The sequence below is a fragment of the Phyllostomus discolor genome, chromosome 7 (assembly GCF_004126475.2).
Source record: "Phyllostomus discolor isolate MPI-MPIP mPhyDis1 chromosome 7, mPhyDis1.pri.v3, whole genome shotgun sequence".
Taxonomy (NCBI): domain Eukaryota; kingdom Metazoa; phylum Chordata; class Mammalia; order Chiroptera; family Phyllostomidae; genus Phyllostomus; species Phyllostomus discolor.
The window spans coordinates 96,789,199-96,814,085 of record NC_040909.2 but is presented as its reverse complement, the minus strand read 5'-3'; the positions used below and the strand labels follow the sequence as shown (position 1 = coordinate 96,814,085).

Genomic DNA, 24,887 nt, shown 5'->3' with positions numbered 1-24,887 from the left:
CCACAAAAGGTCATCTAGTACTTCTTGTAAAAATAGTTTATAAGCTTATGTATAGCTTTACCTTGTAAAGCACATTTGCATCCATTAACTCAGTAAGACCTACATTACCCTAGTGAATTTGTCCAGGGACGTATTATATAATACACACATTTTTAAGAAAGAAAAACTAGAACACAAGGTTGGATAAAGGACATTTTCCTTCTTGATTTATGAAAAATTATTATAAATACAGAGAACTTGAATCACAGCTAGTTCTACATGTAATGAATTACCTCTTTTTTAAAAAGATAAAATTAATGAAGCTTGTAATACCACTGAAAATCCTGGAAATATGGTCAGCATAATTATAGGGCATGACATAAACCTTGCAGCTTACTTTAAAACTCCCTTTGATAAAAGCTTTAAGGAGAGACAGATCAAATGTTCAGAGGCTTTAAGAATGTGTCCCTGATACACTGCATGATGGAGCCACCGAGGACACGTGGGCACGCCTGGAATGGTGTGTGCTTGCTCTTCCTCTTCTTGCTCCCCTTCTTTCCTTATTTCAATCAAATTAGGTCCACTCAATAAACACATGTTTATCAGAGGCCCACTAGATATTTACTGGGGGCCAAATGGGAATAAGCCCCAGCTTAAGAAACAAGCCCGTTATTTATTCCCCACACTCGTGTAGGATGGGTGATTAAGATAAGATTTCTAGTCTTCTGCTTTTTAAAAATCATTATTGCTTTATTCATTTTATTTTCATTGTTTCAAATTTGCACCATCTGCATGTTCAGTATTCAGTTGAAGACTTAGATGCACAACATTTTATTACCAGAAGTAAAACCAAAGCATCTAGAGAAACTGGAGTGATTATTGAATATTTCTAATTGAATTTATTGGGATGACATTGGATAACAAAATCATACAGGTTTCAAGTGTACGACTCAACAAAACCCTGTCTGCACTGCATCATGTGACCATTGCCCAAAGTAAAGTCTCTTTCTGTCCCCATTTATTCCCCCTTTGCCCATGTCCACCTCCCCAAGCCCCCCTTTCCCTCTGGCTATCACCACACTTCCCTGTTTCTAAGTGTTATCTAGTCTTGCACTTTGAAGCACATAAGTAACAGCTGCTTTATCTGAAAATTAGCAAATAGTGTACCATCTACATAGCTGCATATAACTGCTGCTTATTGGGACAAGGTATCATCCCATTGAGTCAATCTTAGCACAAAATTAAGAAGGGACATGAGGAAAAAAAAAGGACATGAGTTTTATTTATGCTGATTCTGAATCTCCCTGAACTGTGCCTTTACTTTTGTACTATGATAATGTATCACCAAGAAGCTAAGCAGCATCACCTCTCTGAGTTTGTTACTTTTCATAGAATCATTGGTTCTTAAAAGTCAAAGGGAGCCCAGAGACTGACTACCCACACCTTCACACAGCACAGAAAATCCTCCCCAAAGGCCTGACAACATCATACAAACAGGAAGCAGACATTCCTTTGCTTCTGTTGTTTGCACTGAAGCGATCCACATTAGTACAAACACTGCAGCACACTGCATTCTAGGCAGTGAACATCCACAGGGGGCCTCTCTGGGGTACAAAGGTGCTTCTAGAAATCTTGGAAAGCTCCCATGCCACCTCTGTGTCAGACATTCTCATAAAGCAGATATTTGCTAGTTTTAATTTTTGTAAACTCTCAAATGAATTAGGCTAAATATCTCCAAGCTTTACTCATAATTGCTACAGTAGGTAATTTGTGCCTTTGGTAACAGTAATTTGGAGTTATTAATGAAAGTGAAGGCTAATTAAAAAAAACACAAACATCTAAATTTAGGCTAAGGTGAGAACGGAAAATATCATGGGTGAATTTTATCTGTTTCCTTTTTCCATTCTAAAAGACACATTACTTTGATTGTAATAAGAAAAAAGTACATTGTCACACACAGTATTATATTGTACATTCATTGAACATACCTGTAACCCTTCGATGGCCAGTTTGAGAATGGAAGGTGTCAGTTTGGAGGCTTGTTTGAAGGAAAAATTACTCCAGTCTATAATTAAAAGGAACCCATTTATCTGAAGCTCTGGATCTTCAATAAGGACTTCCAATGACAGCAGGATGGCACGGAGGATGTCGGTGAAGGAGTTCCTGCAGCCAGAGCAGAAGGGAGAGGCTGTGCATGAATATTAGCAGATGATGGCACTTCACTTATGAAGAGCTGGTCTCCTCACTCCACTGTGTCATGAGCCCAGCCTGCAGGGTAACATCAGTGTTTTGTACCCAAAGTGACTGAAAATGCATTTGCTAACTTCACAGGAACAGTGTTCCAAGATTCACAGGATGGAAGCTTCCCTTTAATCTGACTGCACCAGGACCCCAAACTTTATGAAGTGTTTCTCTTTTGTTTCCATAGGTCTCTCTTCTCTGCCTCCACCACAGCTCTGATTGCCTTTTATTGACATGCCTCTGTACTCTCCTCTCTTTCCCTCACAGAGCTCTCATCTCTTTTAGGGCAGGACTGGGCCATAATCACAGCTGTGTCCCAATACCTAGCTACTCAATGAATCACTGCTGAACAAGTGAGGTGAGACCTTAATCAGAATGCTTATTTCAATTAAACCTCTTTTGCTTTTGTTCGTTTAAAATCTTGCTAAAAATGTTAAAAAAAAACATACAATTGATGATATTTTTGAGTTTCAATTCACGGGGAGAGAAAAATAAATCATGAAGAATAGCTTATTTTCATTGAAGGTTTTCAGAGTGTGATTTGGGAAGGAAATTGCTTTGAGTCCATCAGTAACTATGACAACAGGCAGACCTGAATACAAACTAGAGTGTTGTATGTGTTCCTCCATATCATATATTCCCATTCACCAGCTGATTTTTATTCTAAATAATTTTCAGCCACGAAGAAGTGATAACATATTCACTCTCCTACCCCCAACAAATTATCAGAACTATATATTTAAGATCTTAGAGGATTCAGTGTCTTCTTTTTTCATGGTAAGTAGGAAAATATAACCTTGGATGGCAAGTAATGGCAAAATCTGTTATTCCTTTGGGCTATCATTAAAAAATCAGAAACCATACCCTCTTGTGAAATCAGTGTGAAATGATCAGATTCTTGAGCATTTAAATCTGATTCAAATTCTAACCAAGTCCAGTGATTCTAGATTTAAAATCAGGAAATCTGTGATAGAACAGTAAACCAATAAAGTTTACTGAATGCTTATTATAAACTCAATGTTGTGTTTCATACTTGAACTTATAAAATAGTATGTTGTATTTCTACTTTGAAAGAGCTCGTTAGTTGAGATGGGGTAGGAAATTAGCAAGATAAATTGAAAATAACTGATACAATATGAGTACTCAGGGAAAAGTTTATGAAGGGATAAAGGCTTGAGATATGCTTAAGAGGCAGATAGGATTTTGATGCATTATTGGGAGAAGGAAGAGCAATACATTTTAGGAATAATACAAGTAAAAAATAAAGATATCAGCTCATTCTGTTTCTGTACATTTCCTTTTACTACACATTTCTTCATTATACCAAGCTGAAATTTTTCTCCCTTAAATCTACCCTTTGGATGTGGTGCTGCCTAAAATTAAAAAAACAAAACAAGCAAACAAAAAAAACCCCACTTCAGGTCTTTTCATACCACATACTTTCAATTATCTGAACCTGGTCGCCACGATACCCCATATAATCTCTAGATTTAAAATAATCTTAATAACTTTAACTGTTTCTCTGAGAAAATAATTTTAATACTCTTTTCATCATTATTGTTTTCTTTCAGATATATTTCAAGTTTTAGGAATGTCAAATTCTTATTAATGTAGCATAAAGTTTTCATTAGGGCTTTGTTTGGTTTTTGTTTTATGTTCATATCAGACATGATCTAAAGACCCAAGTTTTTTGACTCAGAACCATCAGAAATCTATTTGAATGGAAGTCTGACAACTATGGAATTAAATAAATCACATCAATCCAAACTGATAGAAGGGGTGCAGATGTGGAACAGGCTGGTCTCACATCCATGTGTGGTAGATTAAATTTCGGGAGGGATACTTCAGGAGCAAGGAGTCCCAGCCCCACACCAGGTTTCCTAGCCTAGGGTTTCACTGCCAGGAAGATAAGTCCCCACAACTTCTGATTGCAAAAACCAGAAGGGATTGAATAAGTGGAAGAAACTTCTAGAGCCCCAAGAAGTTCCTCTTAAAGAACTTACACATAGACTTACCTACTCAGTCTCCGTATCTCTGAGCTCCAGCACTGGGGTAGCAGCTTGAAAGGCATCAGTGGAATACAGGGAAGAACTGAAGTGTCTAGCATCAAGGTGAGCAGAGTCCATTGTTTCTTTCTCAACCCTTTTCCCTCAGAGCCACAGAGCCAGCCAGCTGGTGCCATATCTGAGTCTCCATCAACCTGATTAATACTGTTTGACCTGCCTTGGAGATCCCCAGAGACTCTGTCCCACTCAACTTACAGGCCCACCCAAGCTGCTTTTCTACAAGATCACTGGTCTTGGCTCCTGTTGTACAACTTCCTAAATCCTCTCAAACAAACAACTTCTGACCTCAGTGAGCCCCAGTCCTGGTACTATCAGCTGCCAGCCTAGATTCACAGCTTGCAATGCACAAGTAGCAGCCATCTCATATTGCTTTATGGCTCAGGCAGGGTGGCCCTGGGAAAAACACAGGTAGGGGCTGACCTTGGCCAGCACCACCTAGGGAATCCCAGGGCTAGCATAACCAGTGGAGAGTTATAGACCACATCAGAGCTCTGCAACCCTGACCCTGCATAGCTGATCCTCCGTGGAGGGCAGAGGTTGGCGGTAAGTGGCCACAGCCAGTCCTTTCCCCTGACTGGCCTGGGTAAATCCCTCCTATTGACCTGCCAACAGCAACCAAGGCTCAACCACAAGAGGAGGATGTACTCAGCTCACATGAAGGATATACCTGGAGTACCCATCTTGGGTGATAGGGGAAGTTGTACCACTGAACCCTGTAGGGTGTCTGTAAGACACCTACTGCATTAGGCCACACTACCAAGACACACAGTCAAAGCAGCTCTACTTAATACATAGTAACAAAGACAGGGAGGCAGCCAAAATGAGGAGACAAAGAAATGTGGCCCAAGTAAAAGAACAGATCAGAACTCCAGAAAAAGAACTAAACAAAATGGAGATAAGCAATCTATCACATGCAGAGTTCAAAGCACTGGTTATAAGGGTGCTCAAGGAACTTAGTGAGGACCTCAGCAGCATAAAAAAGAGCTGGTCAGATACAAAGGATACACTAATTGAAAGAAAGAACAATTTACAGTGAAACAGCAGTAGAGTGGATGAAACCAAGAATCAAATCGATGATTTGGAACACGTGGAAGTAAAAACAACTGATCAGAACAACAAGAAGAAAATAGAATCCCCCAAAAATGGTAGTATAAGCAACCTCTGGAACAATTTCAAGAGGCCCAACATTTGCATCGTAAGCCTCAGAAGAAGAGAAAGAACAAGGTATTGGAAATCTATTTGAAAAATAATGAAAGAAAACTTCACTAATTTGATGAAGGATATAGGCATGCATTTCCAGGAAGCACAGAGAGTCCCAAGGAAGAGGGATGCAAAGAGGCCCATCCAAGACACACCATAATTAATATACTAAAGGTTAAAGATAAAGATAGAATCTTAAAAGCAGCAAGAAAAAAGAAGTCAGTTATCTACAAAGGAGTTCCCATAAGACTATCAGCTGATTTCTCCCAAGAAACTTTGCAGACTAGAAGGTATTGGCAAGAAATATTCAAAGTCATGAAAAGCGGGGACCTACAGCCAAGATATCTCTACCTAGCAATGCTATTATTTAGAATTGAAAGGCAGATAAAGAGCTTCCCAGAAAAGGAAAAATTAAAGGAGTTCATCATCACCATACCATTATGATATGAAATGTTAAAGGGACTTATTTAAGAAAAAGTAGAAGATCAAAACTATGAACAATTAAGTGGCAAAAATACTAAAAATACATATCTATCAACAATTGAATCCAAAAACAAACCAACCAAACAAGAAGAACAGAGTCAGAATCAAGAATACAGAGAGTGTTTCAGTGGTTGCCAGATGGGATGGTGGTGTGGGGAATGGGAGAAGAGGTGAGGGAATTAAGAAGTACAAATAGGTAGTTACAGAATAGTCATGGGGTTGTAAAGTACTGTATAGGAAATAGAGTAGCCAGAGAACTTATACACATGACCAGGGACTTGAACAATGGTGTTGGGATTGCCTGAAGGAGTCGGGGATGCTGGGTAGAGGGGGACCAAGAGGGAGAAATCAGGACAACTGCAATAACATAGTCAATAAAATATAATTTAAAAAGAAGACCCAAGTCTTTTTTAGAGATACAACTTTTTATTAGAAAGAAACATTGATTTAAGTAGGACATGAAACCAGATTGTGAGTTGAGGCAATTCCAAATAGAGATACAGAAATGCCTGATGGTAAACTAGAAATGACCATTAGAAAATTAGAGTGTCTGATCCCAGATAAGCTTTCTTAAGAAGAGCACACACATGGAAAAATTCATGACTGAAAAGCTGAACCTTAGGTAAAGCCTACATACAGTACTGAGGTTGAAGAAAGAAGAATTGAGGAAATAAAAAGTGAGGGGATCAAGGCAGTATTGTTTAAAGGGGGGAGTGTTTCAAGAAATAAGGGCATGATAAATTGCATTACTGCACTACTGACTGCAATTCTTCACTTATCTGAGCATCCACACACTACTATGTGTGTACCTCATCGACAATAGAGTATATTTCCCACCCCATGACCATGTAACTTATTTTAACTAATGGCATGTGATAGAAATGACAATGTGTCAATTTTGAATCTGGCACTTAAAGACCCCATTGCTAATTGTTCTTTTGTCTTCTGCCATTGCCATGGCAAAAAAATACTATAGCTAGTATGAACTAAAGAGAAGCATAAGAAATGTAGACCAGTGGTTCTCCAGCCAACTAGCAGATCTTCATAAAAAGAAGAGCCACCCAGCTGAACCCAGCATAGATAAACTACTGTTTAGTAGTTTATGCACTGTTTATGCATAGATATACTACTCCAGCTGTCCCACAGATATGTGAGCTGTAATACATTGTTGGTTTTTTTAAGCCACTGAATTTGGGGGTGGTTCATTACACAGGAACAACTATCCAATGCCAGGGGGTAGATAATCAAATCAGATACAACAGAAAGATTTAGGATAATAAGCTTTGTAGTCAATCCTGAAATCACAGTACTTATTCTTGTGCTAATTTTTCTGCATATCATAGCATAGCAAGAAGTGTGTTAAAATTAGTAGTTACAGCTCTTTGGCCAGTTGTGCCTGAAAATCTTTTAACTTCACACTCAATATTTAGAAGCGTTTACAATTTTTTCTTGAGACTTTAAGGTCCTCCTAAGACTACAAATTAATTTAGCAGATAGTTTACCACCAAATATCTATTCAGAAACATTCTTTACCTCTTCATCCCATCTAAAGCTTTTTTCAAAGTTAATTGCTAAAATAACCACTGCATGACTTTCACAATTACCAAGGGTTTTGTCTCTCATTGGATAGTAGTGCTGAAGCCAAGATGGAGAGGAACTTGGGCTCCACCTGCAACTCCTCTGATGCATCCTTGCCTCTGCACATGGGACGAACTCTCTTTTGGTAAAATGACAAAAGGGCCTGTACTCATGTGCTTGACCTCCTGGCTCTGCCACTCACCAAGCACACAACTATGGGTAGAAGACTGAAGTTCATCAAGGGGTAATGTCCCTCCATGTAGAGGGCTGTTGCAAGGGTTATGCAAAAATAATATGTGCAAAGGAGCTTTGTGAACTGGAAAGCATATCCCAACTGGAGGCCATATTTGTACTTGCACAGATTATAGGTCTGCCCCTCTTGTTTGCACTTTTTCTTAGTGGTAATGGCAGCAGGACAATGGGAAATATGCAAAATCCAATTATGTTCTGTCCACATAAACCTATTTTCTCCTCTTCTAAGGCTCAGGATCTTAGAACAATGGTCTGGAATGGGAATTTGGTGATATATTTTCCTAGATGGGTTCTGATAATTCCTATGTGAATGAGGTTTTAGCTGAACAGTCTCTTCATGTGTCATTGTGCAATAAGGCAAATGAATCCATATTTCCCAATGAGGTGATCCAGGAAAAGTAAATGTGTGTGTGTGTGTGTGTGTGTGTGTGTGTGTGTGTTCCTAAAATATTAGGTGCAAGGAATATGCTAATAAAAATGTTTAGCTTTGCTGTAGTAGAATTTATATTTGCAAGACCTTAATATTATATTTCCTACCTTGAATATTAGCTGGAAAGTCAAATTAGACAATTACTTTTCTCAGCAGGGATGATCACCACAAGAACAGAAGCCTGGAATTTAATTTTGCCTCACATGGTTTGATAGGCTCATAATATCAAGAGAAGAAAGGAAGGAAGAAAGGAAGGGGGAAGAACGGAAGAATAAAAAAAGAAAGAAAAAAAACCTTGATATCATTTTTTAAATTTCTATTAATTTTATCCTATTCTGGTTTGTAAAGAAGCATTTGGATTTATGTTGGATAAGGAGCAAGCTACAACATAACATACTTTCTGAATTTTTGGTTCAGTTCACATTACAGAACCTCAGTGAAAATGGTGTACCTCATATATTTTATAAGAGCAAGTACAGCCATTTCAAAAGTTTTCTGTCTCTACCCTGCATGACAACAATGTACGGGAACAGTGTAGGGTAATCATCCTCAGTCCCAACCTACCTCCAGCTCAACCATATGCTTACTCAGAACAGGATGCACATGGTCATTAATGCTCCCCCAAAATGTCCTGATTTTGAACTAGACTAGAGAGAATAGCAGGACAATGTTTTCCTACTTGAGTGAAGCATGAATATAAGAAGCTGGGACTCTCTAGACCAATCCTGACAGCCTTGCCCATCTCTGGATATAGACACAAGAATGCAAAGTATTCATGCCCACCATTCAAAATAACACAGGAACTAAAGCTCTCACATTTTATTTTGCTGGTTCTTTCTTGTTTGAACAAGAATATAATGTATGTGTGTGTGCATATATAATATTTCACCATTTAGAGTTTCCATCATTCAGTTCTTTTCTTTTAAATGAAAAAATTGTTTGAATAGATAAAACCAATATTTCATCATGCTTGGCCCAACTGCTTTTAAATTTTCCCAAGAATTGAAAATAATAAAATTAATATCAAATGCATCTATTGGCTCACTTACACAATTAATGCAGTTTCTTATCATTTAATGTCTTATTTAAAAAATTTGAAGTATCCAAAACTGGATGAGGGGTCTGGAAGCATTTGTTCAAAGGTTCAATGAAGTTCTACTTTATGGAAGACATATAAGATAAGAGGGTATTTTTTACTTTTTTGCTAGTGTATGGAAACTGGTAGGAGACATTAAAATATATGTTCATGGAAGGCAATGAAACATGACATTAAAATATATATTCATGAAGGCAATGAAACAAAGTCATTAAAAGCATCAGGTTTGGAGTTAACAGATTCTGTTTCATAGTCTGTCTATTCTGTGCAAGCTTAGCAAGTTACTTTATCTCTCTGTGGTTTAGTTCCCTCATTTGTAGAAGGAGAATCATAACAGCAACCTCACTGATAATGATAAAGTGAGATAATGTACAATACACAAAGACACAGCAGAGCAACCGGCTCAAACTAATCCATAGATGGAGCTGATGGTCATTGTAGTTTTCATTATTACATAAGTGAATATGACAGCAGGTAAAAAATTATAGAGGTTGCAAAGTATTTGAGAATTACAAGGAGAAATCACTTGTGGCTGGGGGATTTTGGAACATCTTCAACTGGGCTGTGAGGAATGTGAAGGTTTGGACCCTGGATACAGAAAGAGCCACATAAACAGTACTTTCTGTGAACACAGAGACTATTGAATTGGGAGAAATGGCAAGTTTGCTTATGCCATGGGATGAGTGAAAAAGTATGTAGAAATAAGGTAAGAATTGTGACCCATCTTCATTCTGCTTTCCAGGAGAACTACTAGCTATTTATGCTGGGGAGGGAAGCAATGGCACTGATGCTTTAGGAAGATTTGGACTGACAACAGGGATTACGTAAATTAGAATCAGGAGACTGCAGCGCTGTGGTTCTGTTAGGAGGAGGTGATTGTGATGCATTAGATTCAAGCTGAATGGAAATGATAGAGACATGAGAACTATGAGGGATAGTAAGCATGACTTAGTTACAGATTAGATTTGGCATGAAGAGAGGAAAGACAGTTGTACTATTATGGATGAAAGGACTTCAGTTGGGTAGGGAATGAGTCAGAGGTGTTGTATCTAGTTCTCATACAGTGAGAGTCAACACCCAAGACAGCAACACACAATATTAGTATTTATATGATTTGACATTGATCTGTCAAGGGGATGCCTGGAAGTGCATGGTTGTGTGGGGTCTACATTCCTACCACTGAAATGACAAAATATCACCATAAGCAGATGTCATGACTGCAGGAGAGAATAGTTCTTATTCTGTTTGTAAGAGGGGGCCACTTTTCTCTCTAGCCTAAACTATGAGCTTAGGCTATCAGGGCCTGGAGTACATATTTTTTGTCTTTGAATCCCTGGAAATTACCTATACCTACACATAACTGATGCTCAACAAATGATTCTTAGTGAAGGAGCAAAGGAGGGCATATTAAACCAACACATTGGAAGCTCTGAAACACTGAAAATAAACAAAACCTACTCTGAGAGCACCCGTGGGTACATCTCCTTCCTCTTCAGTACATCTTAGGCTCATTGCTAGAGGAAGTTGTGTCAGATGTGCATACTTAACCACTTTTCTATCGTGGTTTCTATTTATAAAATAATATGCTACTGAGCCTCATGTATCTAAGAGTTGGAAAGGAAACAAAGCTTTAAGAATTGATTTTAATTTAGGAGAGGGCCATGCCTGCATTCACATAAGGTTAGTGTGGGCGTAAATAAACACAGTAAGAAAATAGCAATCTAAAACAATTAATAATAAATGCTAGATGAACGTTTTCACATAGGAAGGCTGGTATACCTCAATATTCATAGCCCATTGAGAAAGAACTGGCTGCAGCCTAAAATGCAAGTAAGGAAGAGGTTTATTTTATCCAACTATTTGAATGGGGATTGAGCCAAGGTCTAAAGGGAGCGGCAGTAGAATAAAAGCCTACCCCAATGGAAGTGAGCTATGAGTATTTCATCCATTACTAAATGACTATTGAAAAATTAATTCCATGCTTGTCTCTTCTAGTAACTCCCTTGGCTGAGGAGCTTCAGAAAAGTAAAACTAGGAAGGGTCTCAAGTAGGTAAAAAAGCACTTACTACTAAATATTAGGCATGTAATTAGGGTCAAATCTGCCTAACCAGGGTCACGCATGGCAACATATTCCCTGCTGAGGGTGAATTAATGTGGATGGCCACATTACTCTTATTTCCAATGGAATATGATTGACACAGATCTTCATGGGGTTCATGCAATGCACTAGTCAGTACTTGCAATGAGATATTCTTTTTTTAAAAGCATGTCTGGCTCTTACAACTATAAAATCACTTTCAGGATAAGAAATTGGACAATAAGCTGAGAGAGAAGGCATTTTAGGAAAGCATACATCCTGTGGTACTACATTGCGTTGAATGATTTTATCGTCCTAGGGTTTTTTCTTCTGGGTGATATGCTGCAATCACTCTTGCAATCAAGAGATTCCTTTCTGAAATCATAAACTCTGATAACAGTGTACAAGGCAACTTGAGTTAAACAGCGCCTTAGCAAAACAATTCTATAAATGTTGCATTTCATGTGACCAAAGTAGGAAGTATACAACATCTCAAAATTTTAAGTAGTTCATAAAATTGTGTACCTCCAATGAGAATTCCAAACCCCTGTACTTGAAAAAGAGATCAATATATTCTGGCAGGATACAAAGATCTTAAAACCAACAGAAGTCCCAATGCTCTAAAATTAGTTGCCTACAAATAGGAGTCTCAACCCTGACAAATATGAGTAATTCACATCAGAAGAGTTAATGAATTTAAAGAATCTGCAATCTGATTGAAGTTTTCAAAGTTAGCTTATCCTTTCCCCTTTTGAAATTCTGCCCTTCTTAATCATAACCTACTGAAACATCAGCAAGCAATCAAATTCATGAAAGATTAAAAGGAGAGAGCCACAGGAAACCATTATATAATGGAAAGAAAAGTCTTATTTTCATAGGTATTATATTCAGGGTATTTTATTTTATTTTTTTAATTATTTTATTGTTATTCAATTACCGTTGTCTGCATTTTCCCCCTACCGCTCCCCTCCCCAACCAACCCCCCTCCCTCCCTTACTTCCACCCTCCCCCTTGATTTTGTCCATGTGTCCTTTATAGTAGTTCCTGAAAACCCTTCCCACTCTACCCCCTCCCAGCTCCCCTCTGGTTACTGTCAGATTGTCCTTACTTTCCGTGTCTCTGGTTATATTTTGCTTGCTTTTTTCTTTTGTTGATTATGTTCCAGTTAAAGGTGAGATTATATGTTATTTCTCACTCACTGCCTGGCTTATTTCACTTAGCATAATGCTCTCCATTTCCATATATTCAGAGTATTTTAATAATCTGACAGAAATGCCAGGTAGGCATTCTTCTATATGGTTATCACTTTTCAACTGTTTTTTTTCTTCCTTAAGAGACCTCAAGGTTATTGGGTTCTTGTAGAGGGAAAGACACAGGTTCTCATGACCTTCAAAATGATCAGGCTCAGGGAGACCCTTACTACTCTTCATAATGTTTCTGAATTTTGACACCAGTAAGGAAAGTCTAATGGGAAGAATTTCTGGTCTTGATTGACTTCTGTAATGCTTAGTGATGGTTCATAAATCACTATAATTACAAGCAGCTTGATCATCCTTCTTAAACCAGAATAAATATATTCCTGTGGCCCAGAGGGGAAAAGCCTACTGCAAACCCCACCTACACTATTTTCCAGAATAGAACATGTGCTTAACTTCAGCAGAAAAATCTTCTTTGGAGGTTTCCAAAAGACAGCTAGAGCCTAGTGTGCTGAGCTTATAATAGTTAATTGGCAGGACCAGACATGATGCCGGAGTTCCTAGAATTCTCCTAGAAGAGGGCCCACATGCACACTCATTGGGACCCAACCCAGCCCTGATAAGGCAGGTCACAGGCAGTCTGGGAGCTTGAACGGAACCTCTGCCAGAGCTCCAGTCAGAACACAGTCTCCTTGTTTTCACCCTGCCTAAATCTAGGAATCAGAAGCCAAACAAAAGGTAACTTAATACATTCATTAAAAAATGACACATGCTCCACATAGCTCACTTAACAGTAAGACTGGTTGACTTTTCCTGCCCAGGATCAATGTGCTTGGAGGGCTAACATTGCCCTGCAAGGTAACTTTATCCACAAGATTCTCTGAGGAATTATTTCATGCAGGTGGTTAAAGACAATATTGCTTTCTTTTAGTTAATTATATCAGAGATTATCACTTGGCAAGCCTCTGAGCACTTAGGGCCAGTGGTTATTATTTATTGCTTTCACTTAATAGGACCTCCACTGCAGGAAATACTGTAAAACATCAACATACATCTATCTTCAACATCTTACCCAAATATCCTACTCTGAATGGTAGAAAATGTATTATGTATACATAGATATATAATTTATATATTGTGAATATTCACACAGAGAAAATACAATATATTAGGATTTGGGATTTTCCTATAGAATGATATCATTGCCCCAATTTATCCTAATAAAATCTCTGAGACTGTAAGGACTACTTAGAAAGATTGGGAGTTTAATTTCAAAGAGGGTAAAAATTAAATACTCAGGTTCTGGAAATTCTATCTCAAATTTTTCCTCCTGCTTTAATCCTTGATTTCTACAAGTTGGTGGGCCATTACTGGTCCCTTTTCTATTAACCAACATATAAAGAGGGTTTTCCTCACACAGAACATCCCCAGAGAAAAGAACTAGAACTTTCTCTTTCACCCTGTGGGGAATGGTATTTACACCTACATAATTATTTGGACCCTGAGGCAACTTATAAATACTGCAAACATTGTTGACTACTGAAAGCTTAAGTACTGAGGAAGCTTGGAGGGAGAGTGGATGAACACAGAGACTGGTTCTTCCACAATGGATTTATTATTCATGTTATTCAGTCATATTATTCAGAATGAGAGAACCAAGAAATAGCAGGAATCTTTGTGATTACATGATGATTCCCAACTGAAGGCAGGATCTCTCCTCTCCATTTGGGGTACATCTGGTAATTTTGTGTGTGGGGGGGTGGTCATTACTGGTTTTCAGAATATTTGCAGATGGCTACCGGTATTTGTTGGACAGAAATCAGTAATGCTAAATATCCTACAATGTGCATTGCAGCCTCCAGATTAAGATCCCACCCCAAATGCCATTGACTTCTTTATCTTAACTAATGGAATTCAGATCCAGAGATGCTCAGTGAGACCTCAGGAACAGTTAGTTGCACAACAGTAACAAGGTTCTGGACTCCTCCACTCAGTGTGCCTGTTGCATCTTTGAGACTTGCAGAACATGCAAAGGAAGAAATACTGACTCAAATGTGTGTGTGTGTGGGGGGGGTGCTGAGCAATGTATGGAATCAAAAATATTTCTTGTTGCTCTTTTCTTTCATTCTCTTTCTCTGTGCCTAGACTGCTCTTTCCCTTTTCTTCACTGGGCTAACTCTTTCTCATTCTTTAAGTCTTGAATCAAATATTGCCTTGTTAGGGACAATTTCCTACCAAAAGAAGTAACAAAATATTGAGAAGGACTCTGGCTTTGACCAAACTTAAGTCAGGCTCCTTTGAGCCCTTTTCCAATAAGGCCACATTCTTGGTCCACAACCTTGGTGTGCAGTTTAGCAAAGAATCCTGCTGAATCAGTTTATCAAATTTCTTTCCACTCTTTCCCCTATCCTTGACACCTAACCAAATTGTTCTTAGTAATAATTTTCCATCAGCTCCCTCACCCTGCCTATGAGCTCTAGATTCACAGTTGTCCCAGTTGTATTAGGAGTTGAGTTCAAACTTTCTCTTCTATTTTAAGAGTCTTGATTCCTATTACATGAGCCTTGAATAAAGTCTTCTTTACTATTCTTAACAAATTCCAGTGAGTTATTTTTCTCATATAGTATTAATAAATATGCTTTAAATGGATGAATTCCTAACATGAGCTGTCTAGATAGGTGTTCTGACATAGGAAAACTGGGCTGAAATCAGAAAGAAAAGCCTGGTGGATGAAATAAAGGAACTCTTAATGGAGAATGGGTGGACTGCAGTGGAGACTGAGTTGTTCCTTGTATAATTTGACCCTGGAATGCTCTTCCCATGCTCCCAGGGATGGGTCCCCAGGAACAGTTTTCCATCCATTTGTGCTACTACTAATCTCTCTTTGTAGCCAAGGCAGCCAGCTGTGTCACTCTATGGGACAAGAAAAGGTAGAACTCTTTGAAGCTTGGAGAATATCCTTTGAGGTATTTAATTTACAAAGGAGACGATGTGGTATCTTGGGGTTACATGGATAAAAATGAAGGTAAAGGATGCTGCCAAGGAGAGCGGACTCTTCCAGTCATTATCACAAACTGATGGGACGCCTTCATTTGTCCTGATTTATGTTTCTTCATGGACACATTTGTCATCGTTGAAGGACTGAAGAAATCTATTAGAAAAATTAACTCTGGTATTTATCACTTACTATTTAAGCAAGAAGTTGCAACATTCTTCAAGAATCTATGGAATAGCTTTTGTTTGTTATTCCACACCAGATACTGTAAAATGACAACTCATATATCCTTTATTTTGCACTAATGCAAAGTTGTCAAGAAAAAAAGTCATTTTTTTCCCATCAGGCTAATCTTGAAACTTAATGAAATGTAAACTTCTTGAGTTTTGTGGCTGTGATTACTCGGACAGAGCCATCTCAGAAAAGTATGGAGCTTATTGATTTGTAGGCCCAAATACAGTTTTGGTCCAGCTGAATTTGATTTGAGCTAATCTCTCTCAGTAGAAAGGAACAGAGCTGACATTTAATGATTGCTTAATATGAGCAAGGTATCAAATGACATGACTCCATGTATGCCATCTCATTACCCTCATAGCTACGCTGTAGAGTCCACATTAGTACACACAAGTGCAGACATTGTGGCTTGGAGAAGTGATTGGTGGAAAGCCACATAGCAAAGTGATGAGCAGAGATTAGAACCCAGGTGTCTAATGACAGAGTCCATAGTCTGTTGTCAAGGAATCATGAGCAGGGTATTGGGGTCTGAGTCCAGTACTCCCTACAAAAATAAACATGGGCACCCCCAAAATTATCATAAATCAGGTAAGGAGAAAAACATATTTGCAGCTGCCTGGAGAAATGCCTTATCTAGGAGCTTCTGTTTGCTCCAAGTGTCTAGGAGTAAAGAGGGTCCACCCAGGCTTACTTTTGGCATCTTCTAAGTTTGTCTCACATCCCAAGTCTCTTCTTCTTTAGGTGCCTCCCTCCCACAGACCTCCCACTTCTCCAGAGGCCCTGTCCTTTCCACTGTCTACAATGGAAACTGTAACAGATTCAGAATGTTTACAGTCTGTGATTGACCAATGCATCTACTTTAAGTACATGCTGCTCATACCTGCTTTACATACGTACTTCAAATACATACCTGCTTTAAACACGAAATGCTGTTCAAGCAGGTTTTTTTAATTTTTATCTCTTAACTGTCAGACACTTTCTATAGTTAAAGGATTTCCAGGGTGGGAGTAGATAGAGGGACTTCCAAGATCACTTACAACCCAAATAAAACTCTGTAGAAAGCCACCACTTACCACCACGAACAGCTTGAAATTGTGATTTCTCATGTGAATCTCCCAATGTTTAAACATTGACAAACAGATCTGCCCCTACCATTTGTGGAGCCTGGAATAAGAGTACAAATGGAGGCCCACATACCGTATGTCAATATTTAAAGGTTAGAAATCAAGCCAACAAATTTCTTACTAAAATACGTTCTAGTCCCTACTTTGACAAGTATACTTTCATGATGGCCTGGAAGGCCAAGTCTTAATTTAGAATTCTTTTGAATTCTCTGGCCAACTGTGGTACTGCTGAGAAGGCCAGCCCCCACACCTGAGTGTACCTACCCAATGCCCTAATCCCCCTTGGCTCCATGTAACATGGACAGGCCTTGCCTGAAAAGGAATGGACAGTCCAGTTCAGAAGTCTAAGCTTCAGTCATGTTTCCTACACACAGCATCCCTTTGGTTATGTCTCAGTCCAGGAGGTACATGCCTGTGCACACTTAGGAAAGTCAGATCTAAGGCAACACCCACATAGACCTAGGAAGTGGGTCTGGGACCATTTGGGACTGTTCAGGGTGCTGGTTCCGGAGCACAGTCTAGAAGGAGAGTGAATGGACTACTGTACATATAGGTACTTCTCCTTGGCCCTTCAGACCTACAGTCCTGGCCCTCCATGGGAGAGGATGGCTGCAGTAAGGCCAGGGGAAGGTCCCCTAAGTGTGAGACCTACACAGGGAGCCATTTTGCCAAGGTCTAAGGTTAGTGCTCTTGGCAGATTCTTAAAACATTTAAAGAACATTGAATGGAGCATGCAAATGTTTTTGGACAACCAGTTCACTGGTCGAGCAAAACACTGAGCTGGACAGCCGTACAGCCACTTTGAAAGACAGTTGAGTGATTTCTTAACGAAATTAAACATATTCTTATTATATGATCCAGTAATTATGCTCCTTGGTATGTGACCAGAGGAGTTGAAAACTATGTCAATATAAAAATCTTCACGAAGATGTTTATAGCAGCTTGGAAGCCACCAAGATGTCATTCAGTAGGTGAATGGATAAATACACTGCTGTACATCACAATGGAATATTGTTTAGTGCTAAAAAAAGAAAGGAGCTATCAAACCATGAGAAGATATGGAGGAATCAAATGCACATTACTAAGTGAAAGAAGCCAATCTAAATAGAATGATTCCAACTATATAATATTCTGGAAAAGGTAAAACTATGGAAATAGTAAAAATATTAATGGTCTCTAAGTGTGGGTGGTAGGAAAAGGAATCAATGGGCAGAGCACAGAGGATTTTTAGGGCATTGTACATTTTCAAAAAACTTTTTGTTACTATAATGATGAATACATATCATTATATATTCACCCAAAGTTATAAAATGCACAACACCAAGAGTGAACCCTAAGATAAACTATGGACTCTGGTTGGTAATGTGTCCCTGTAGGTTCATCAATTGTAACAAATATACAACTCTGAGGGAGGGCAAGATGTTGACAATTGGGGGAAGTTATGCCTATGAGGAGACAGAGAGTATATGGGAAATCTGTCTCTTTCTTTCAATTTTGCTGTGAACCTAAAACTGCTCTTAAAAAGTAAAGTTTTAAAAATAACAAAAGATAAAGATATACACTTTATTAAGAGCAACTACAAAAGAAAAAGGCCTCATAAAGTCATCTATTTGTTAGGGCGAACAACTTAACATTTGTGCTGGGGAAAGCTAGGGGAATCCTATCCCCTCAGCTTTTGATTTCTTCTGTTCTACTGTTTTTCCTGCAATGCTCTATTTGGGCAGCCTCTCTCCTGGGTATACTCAGACCTTGACTTCGGAGATGGGGACTCAGTTCTCTGCTCCTGAAGCTGGGCTTTGTATTAAGGCCAAGCACAGCTGTTGGTCTAAATCTTTGTAATCATGTTCAGCTTTATAGCTCAGAGGGGAAATGATGGTGTCATGTCTGGAATTCTGATTGAATTCAGGATTTATCCTTGGATAAGACATACCAGCGGAGCAGCTCAGAGCAATAGGAGCAAATTGGCTAGACCTTGGGTTGACAGACCTTGGAAAGAATACAGGTGAAAGTCAAATATGACTAAATATTGATCAGGAAAAGGCTAAAGAGGCTCATACACAGTATATACAACTGCACACCATGCACAATATAATTATGTATTGGTTTGACTTCCTGGAAATGACTGGCCTAGAAAAGGAGGTAGGTGAGGGGCAAACAAAAAAGGTTTTTAAAATATTTGAAGAATACTTTCTTTCCCTCACTCCCTCTTTCTAGGATCCAGAACAAGAGGGAAAGATTTTAAATTACTGTTTGAAAGATTCAGGTTGGAAGACAAATGTGCTGGCAGTAAGGATTATTCATGATGTGAATGGATTACTGAGAGATTTAGAATCATCTTTTCTGGTGACCTTAAGATAGAATTTTAGAACTGTTCCAAAGCCTTCATCTTTATACATGAGGAAAAAAAATGAGGCCCAGAGGACACAACTAACATATATCACAGCCAAAATTTGAACTTTGGTGTCTGAATATCACAGTGGAGAGAAAGCTGAAAGATCATCCAGCTCCCAGAAGTTCAGCAGAATGTCTTTCCCATCAACTGTTTGTTAAGAAAATATCCATGCAAAAAAATAAAAATAAAAAGGGGAAATGAAAGAAAAAAGAAAATATCCAGGTAAATAGAAAAGTTGAAAGATGACTACAACGATATGCTCATTTGATTCAACAATTGTCAACATTTGCAAGGTTGCTTTATCTGTCATACAAGCATATATATGCATATGTGTATACAGCTAAAAATATTGGGGGGCTGAAAAGTTTGTTTAGTTTCTTCCATAAGATGGCTCTAGTAGCACTTAGTTGTCTTTAATTCATTTGAACCAATTTTGTTAAATTGTGACAGCTGCCATATGAGTATGCATTTTTTAAAAACATCAAAATTGGTGAATTTTGTAGCCATTTTAATATTGAAGATGAAAAATGTGCAACATTTTTGGCCCATTATGCTTTATTATTTCAAGAAATGTAAAGAAACAACTGCAGTGCCCCCCCCAAAAAAAACCAACCCAATTTGTGCAGTATACAGAAATTTGTGAACATGTTACAAGTGCTTTGCAGTTTTGTGCTGGATATTTCTTGTTGGATGATGTTCTATGGTTGGGTAGACCAGTTGAAGTTGATGGCTATCAAACTGAGACATTACTTGAGATCAATCAATGTTATACTACATAGAAGATAGCCAACATACTCAAAATACTCAAATCAATAAAGTTATTGGTGAAAATGAAAAATGTGTTTTTCATTATATGGAAAAAATGAAACAGACTTTTTTCCAACCCTGTAAATTGAAGCAAGTTCTATCCATCAATTTTTTTCAGTATTTTCTTTCCACTTGTTCTGTAGAATGTCTTATACCTTAGATTGGCCTATTGTTTTCTCTTTGCGTCTTTTAATTATTCCCTTTAAACTGGAGTGAAGTCCACAGGCTTAGTTAGAGTCAGGTTAAGAAATTCTGAAGAGAATATTTTATATGATGTTGTCAATAGGCTTGAATTCATTGCCAAGTCTGACAAATTGAGGGTTTCTGCAAGAGCTCTTGTTGAGAAGAGTAGGAGGCTATCTCAACACTTAGCAGAAATTTATCCCAGGAAGGATTTGCTGTGAGTACTGCTAGATATGGAGACAATTTCATATTTATAATGAAAAGGGAAGAATAAAAACTAAACATTGAGATAATTGTAGAGTCACATGTACTTGTAGTCATTTGTGTGTGTACGTATGTGTGTTTATAGTTCTATACAATGTTATCAGGTGTATAGGTTGGTGTATTCACCATCCCAGTCAAGACACTGAACCCACAAGGATCCTACATGTTGCCCTTTTATAATTCTCTCCTCCCATCCCTAAAACTGGCAACCACTAATCTACCCTTCATTCCTAAAATGTTGTCATTTCAAAAAATAGCATGTAAGTAAAGTATTATTTTATATAACCTTTTGGGATTAGCTTTTTCATTTAGCCTAATTACCTCAAGATTCATCCAAGTTGTTACATACACAGTTTCTTTTTTTTATTGCTGAGTAGTATTCAGTGATACAGATGTACCATGATTCATTTAACCATCCATCTGCTGCAAGATACCTGAGCTGATTCCAGTTTGGGGCTATTACAAACACAGTGGCAGTGAGCACTTGTGTATAGGCATTTATGTGAATATAAGTTTTTGTTCCTCTGACATAAATGTCCATGAGTGTAATTTCTGGGTTGTGTGATAATTACATGTATAGATTTTTTGTAAAGAAACTGTCAAACTGTTTTCCTGAAATCCTATACTATTTTACATTCTACAATATTTGTGATTCCATTTTGCTGCGTCTTCACCGACATTTGATGTTGACACTATTTTTATTTAGTTCTCTGCTGGGGACTGTAAGAATTTTATAGTTTTACATTTAAATCTATGATCCATTTTGAGTTAATTTTTACATATGATGTAAGTTTAATTTGAGGATTTTTCTCTTCTTTTTAAACCTATGGATGTTCAGTTAACCTGCACCATCTGCTTAAAAGGCTACCTTTCTCCATTGAATTGTTTTTGTACCTTTGCCAGAAATTGTTTGGCATATTTGTGTGCGTCTATTTCTGAGTTCTGTTCTCTGTTCCATTGATCTATGTGCCTGCCCTTTCAGTAATACCACACTATAGCTATAGAGTAAGACTTAATATCAGGTAGTGATTCCTCACACACTATTATTGTTCGTTGAAATTATTTTAGCTCTTTGGTGTTCTGTGACTTTCCACATAAATTTTAGAGTAAGCTTATGTACGTCTACAAAAACAACTCTCTGGAATTTTGATAAGAAGTGTATTAGGACTATATGCAAATTGGGGAGAATTAGCATCATGTTGAGACTTCTAACTTATGAACATGGAATATTCTTCATTTGTTTATCTTTAGTTTATTTCATTACCATTTGTAGTTTTCAAGATACATGTTTTGTAAAATGTATATCTAAATATTTTATTTTTTGGAGCTATTGAGAATGAATTGTGTTTTTAATTTTGGTTTCCTTCTGTTCATTGTTCATATAGAGAAATACAATTAAATTTTATATGTTATTTATCCCCTAAACTTGCCGAACTCTTTACTTCTGGAGTATTTGTGGGTTCCTTGGCATTTTTAACCTAGAGCTGCAAATAATCTGCAAATAGACACAGTTTTATTTCTCCCTTTCCAATCTATATGCCTTTTATTCCTTTTTCTGACTTCTGGTTTCCAACATTTTCAGTGCTATATTAAATAAAAGTGGTGAGAGTGGATATCATCACTTATTCCCAATCTTAGGGGGAAAGTATCTATTCTTTTATCCTTAAGTATAATGTTAGTTACAGGTTTTCTACACATCTTCTTTATCAATTTGGGGTAATTCCCTTTTATTCCTAACTTACTGGCTATTTTTTTCCTAGTCCTAAATGAATTTTGTCAAAGCTTTTTCTACATCAATTGATATAATCACATGATTTTTCTTGTTTAGCCTGTAGATATGGCATATCATATTGATGGAATTTTGAATATTGAACTAGTCTTGCATATTTGGAATAAATCCTGGTCTGTCATTGTATACAATCTTTCTATACTTTGTGGAATTCAGTTTGTTAACATTTTGTGATGACTTTTTTTTAAAGATTTTATTTATTTATTTTTAGAGAGGGAAGGGAGAGAGATAGAGAGAGAGAGAAACATCAATGTGTGGTTGCTGGGGGTTATGGCCTGCAACCAAGGCATGTACTGGCTGGGAATCTAACCTGGAACACTTTGGTTCCCAGCCTGCGCTCCATCCACTGAGCTACGCCAGCCAGGGCTTGTGATGACTTTTTAATGTAAATTCATGAAAGGTATTGGACTGTAGTTTTCCTTTTCTCTGTTGTCTTTGTCTGATTTTGCATCATGGTAATACTAGGCTCGTAGGATGAATTGGGAAATACACCTCTTTTTTTAAATAAGAGGTAATGAAAACTAAGGGTAAATTTTTCCTTTAAATTATTTGGTAAGATTCTCCAGTGGTTATCTGAAGCCCAAGTAGTCTTTCAGGAGACTGTCATCTATGAGTTTAATTATTTTAATGGTTGTAGGGCTATTCAGATTAACTATTAATATTTCACATTAGTTTAGTTTTGTTACTTTGTAGTTTTTGAGGAATTGCTCCATTTTTTTCTAAGTCATTGAATATATGAGGATAAAGTTGTTTGTATTATTCCTTTATTTTCTTTTTTATGGCTGTAGGATCGATCAGTAGTGATAGCACCTATTTAATTCCTAATAAGTGATTCATGTCTTCTCTTTTATGTTTTTCTCAGTCTTGCTACAGGTTTATCTATTTTGCTGATATTTTTTGAGAACCAACAGTTTGTATTGATTTTTCTCTCTGTTTTCTTACTTTCAATTACATGGATCTCTGTTCTTTATTATTTCCTTCTTCTGGTTGTATTGGATTTATTTAGTTCTCTTTTTAGTTTCTTGAGGTTGGAATTCAGATTTTCAATTTGGGATCTTTCTTAGTTTCTGAGATTAGCATCTCATGCTGTGAATTAACCCTTTCAGCACTGTTTTGTATGCATCCCATATATGTGGGTGTATTGAATTTTTGTTTTCATTTAGTTGTACATAATTTTTTTATTTCCTTTCAAATTTCCCCTGACTCATGGATTATGTAGAAGCATGTTGTTTGATTTCCATATTTTTGAATATTTTCCTGTGGTCTTTCTGTTATTGATTTCTAGTTTGATTCCATTATGATCAGAGAACATGCTGTATGATGTCGTTTTTTAAAAGTTTACTTTATGGTCTCAGAGTTGTTCTATTGCGGTGAATGTTTCATAGGTGCTTGAAAAAAATAAATGTGTATTCTTCTGTGGTTGGGTAAAGTGCTCTATAAAGTGTGGTTGGGTAATCTGGTCAGATTCTGTTGGTTGATCTTGTTGTTCAGATCTTCTATACCCTTGCTGACTTTCTGCCCAGTAGTTCTATTAGTTGTTGAGTGGGAGTGTTAAGTTCCCAACTACAATAGAAGATTTATCTATTTCTCCTTTTAGCTCTGTCAGTTTTTGCTTTATACATTTTAAGACTCTTGTTTGCTGGGTATGTGTTTATTATCTTTATAACTTCCTGTTAGTTTGATTCTTTTATCTTATATAATGATAATAATCTTAGTAATATACTTTCTTCTAAAGCCTATCTCATCCTAATACAGCCATATCTATTTTTTATCAGTCATGGTTCATCTTTTGTTTTCTTTCAATCTACCAGTTTTTGAATTTGAAATGATTTTCTTATAAGCAAAATGTTGTTTAAATTTTTTAAAAATCCACTGCCAATCTCTGTTTTTTGATTGGTGTATTTAAACAACTTCTATTTAATATAATTATTGATGTTACATTAATAATTGTAAGATTTAATAATTGGAGAATTGATGATGCTTAAGTCTGCCATTTTGTTGGTTTCTTTTTAGTTCTTCTAATTATCATTTTTCTTTTTTTTTCTTGCTTTCTTGTAGGTTACTTGAACATTTTTTAGGATTCTATCTTGATTTATTTACAGTATCTCTTTGTATGGTTTTCATAGCAGTTGCTCTAAGTATTACAATATACATATGTGACTTACAATCACAATATCAACACTGTGTCATTTACAGTAAGGTATGCAAATCTCACTTCCATTTAATCCCTTTGTTTTTCTCACTTTTCATATCAGTCTTGAGTATCAGGTAGCATTAGAATTTGTGTTTCAATCATCAAATATAATTTATAAAACTACTAAGGAAAAGAATACTCTGTTTATGTACCTACATTTCTGCTCTTCCTGTTTCGTCTTCCTGATCAGCCATGATTCTTTTATCTTTTACTTTCTGTCTAGAGAAATTTCTACAGATAGTTTTAAGGATAGATATGCAAGAAACAAATTATTTTAGCTTTTATTTAAAAATCCCTCTCTATCCT

The 24,887-nt window shown here is 37.2% G+C and overlaps 1 protein-coding gene across 1 annotated transcript in view; it reads right to left on the bottom strand.

The window, feature by feature from the left end:
* CLVS1 (clavesin 1) overlaps positions 1 to 24,887 on the bottom strand; it is a 169,729-nt gene that overhangs the window by 97,877 nt on the left and 46,965 nt on the right. Inside the window, 1 exon segment of the mRNA XM_028533534.2 lies at positions 1,968 to 2,142. Within this exon segment, the coding sequence (XP_028389335.2) occupies positions 1,968 to 2,142 (175 nt within the window).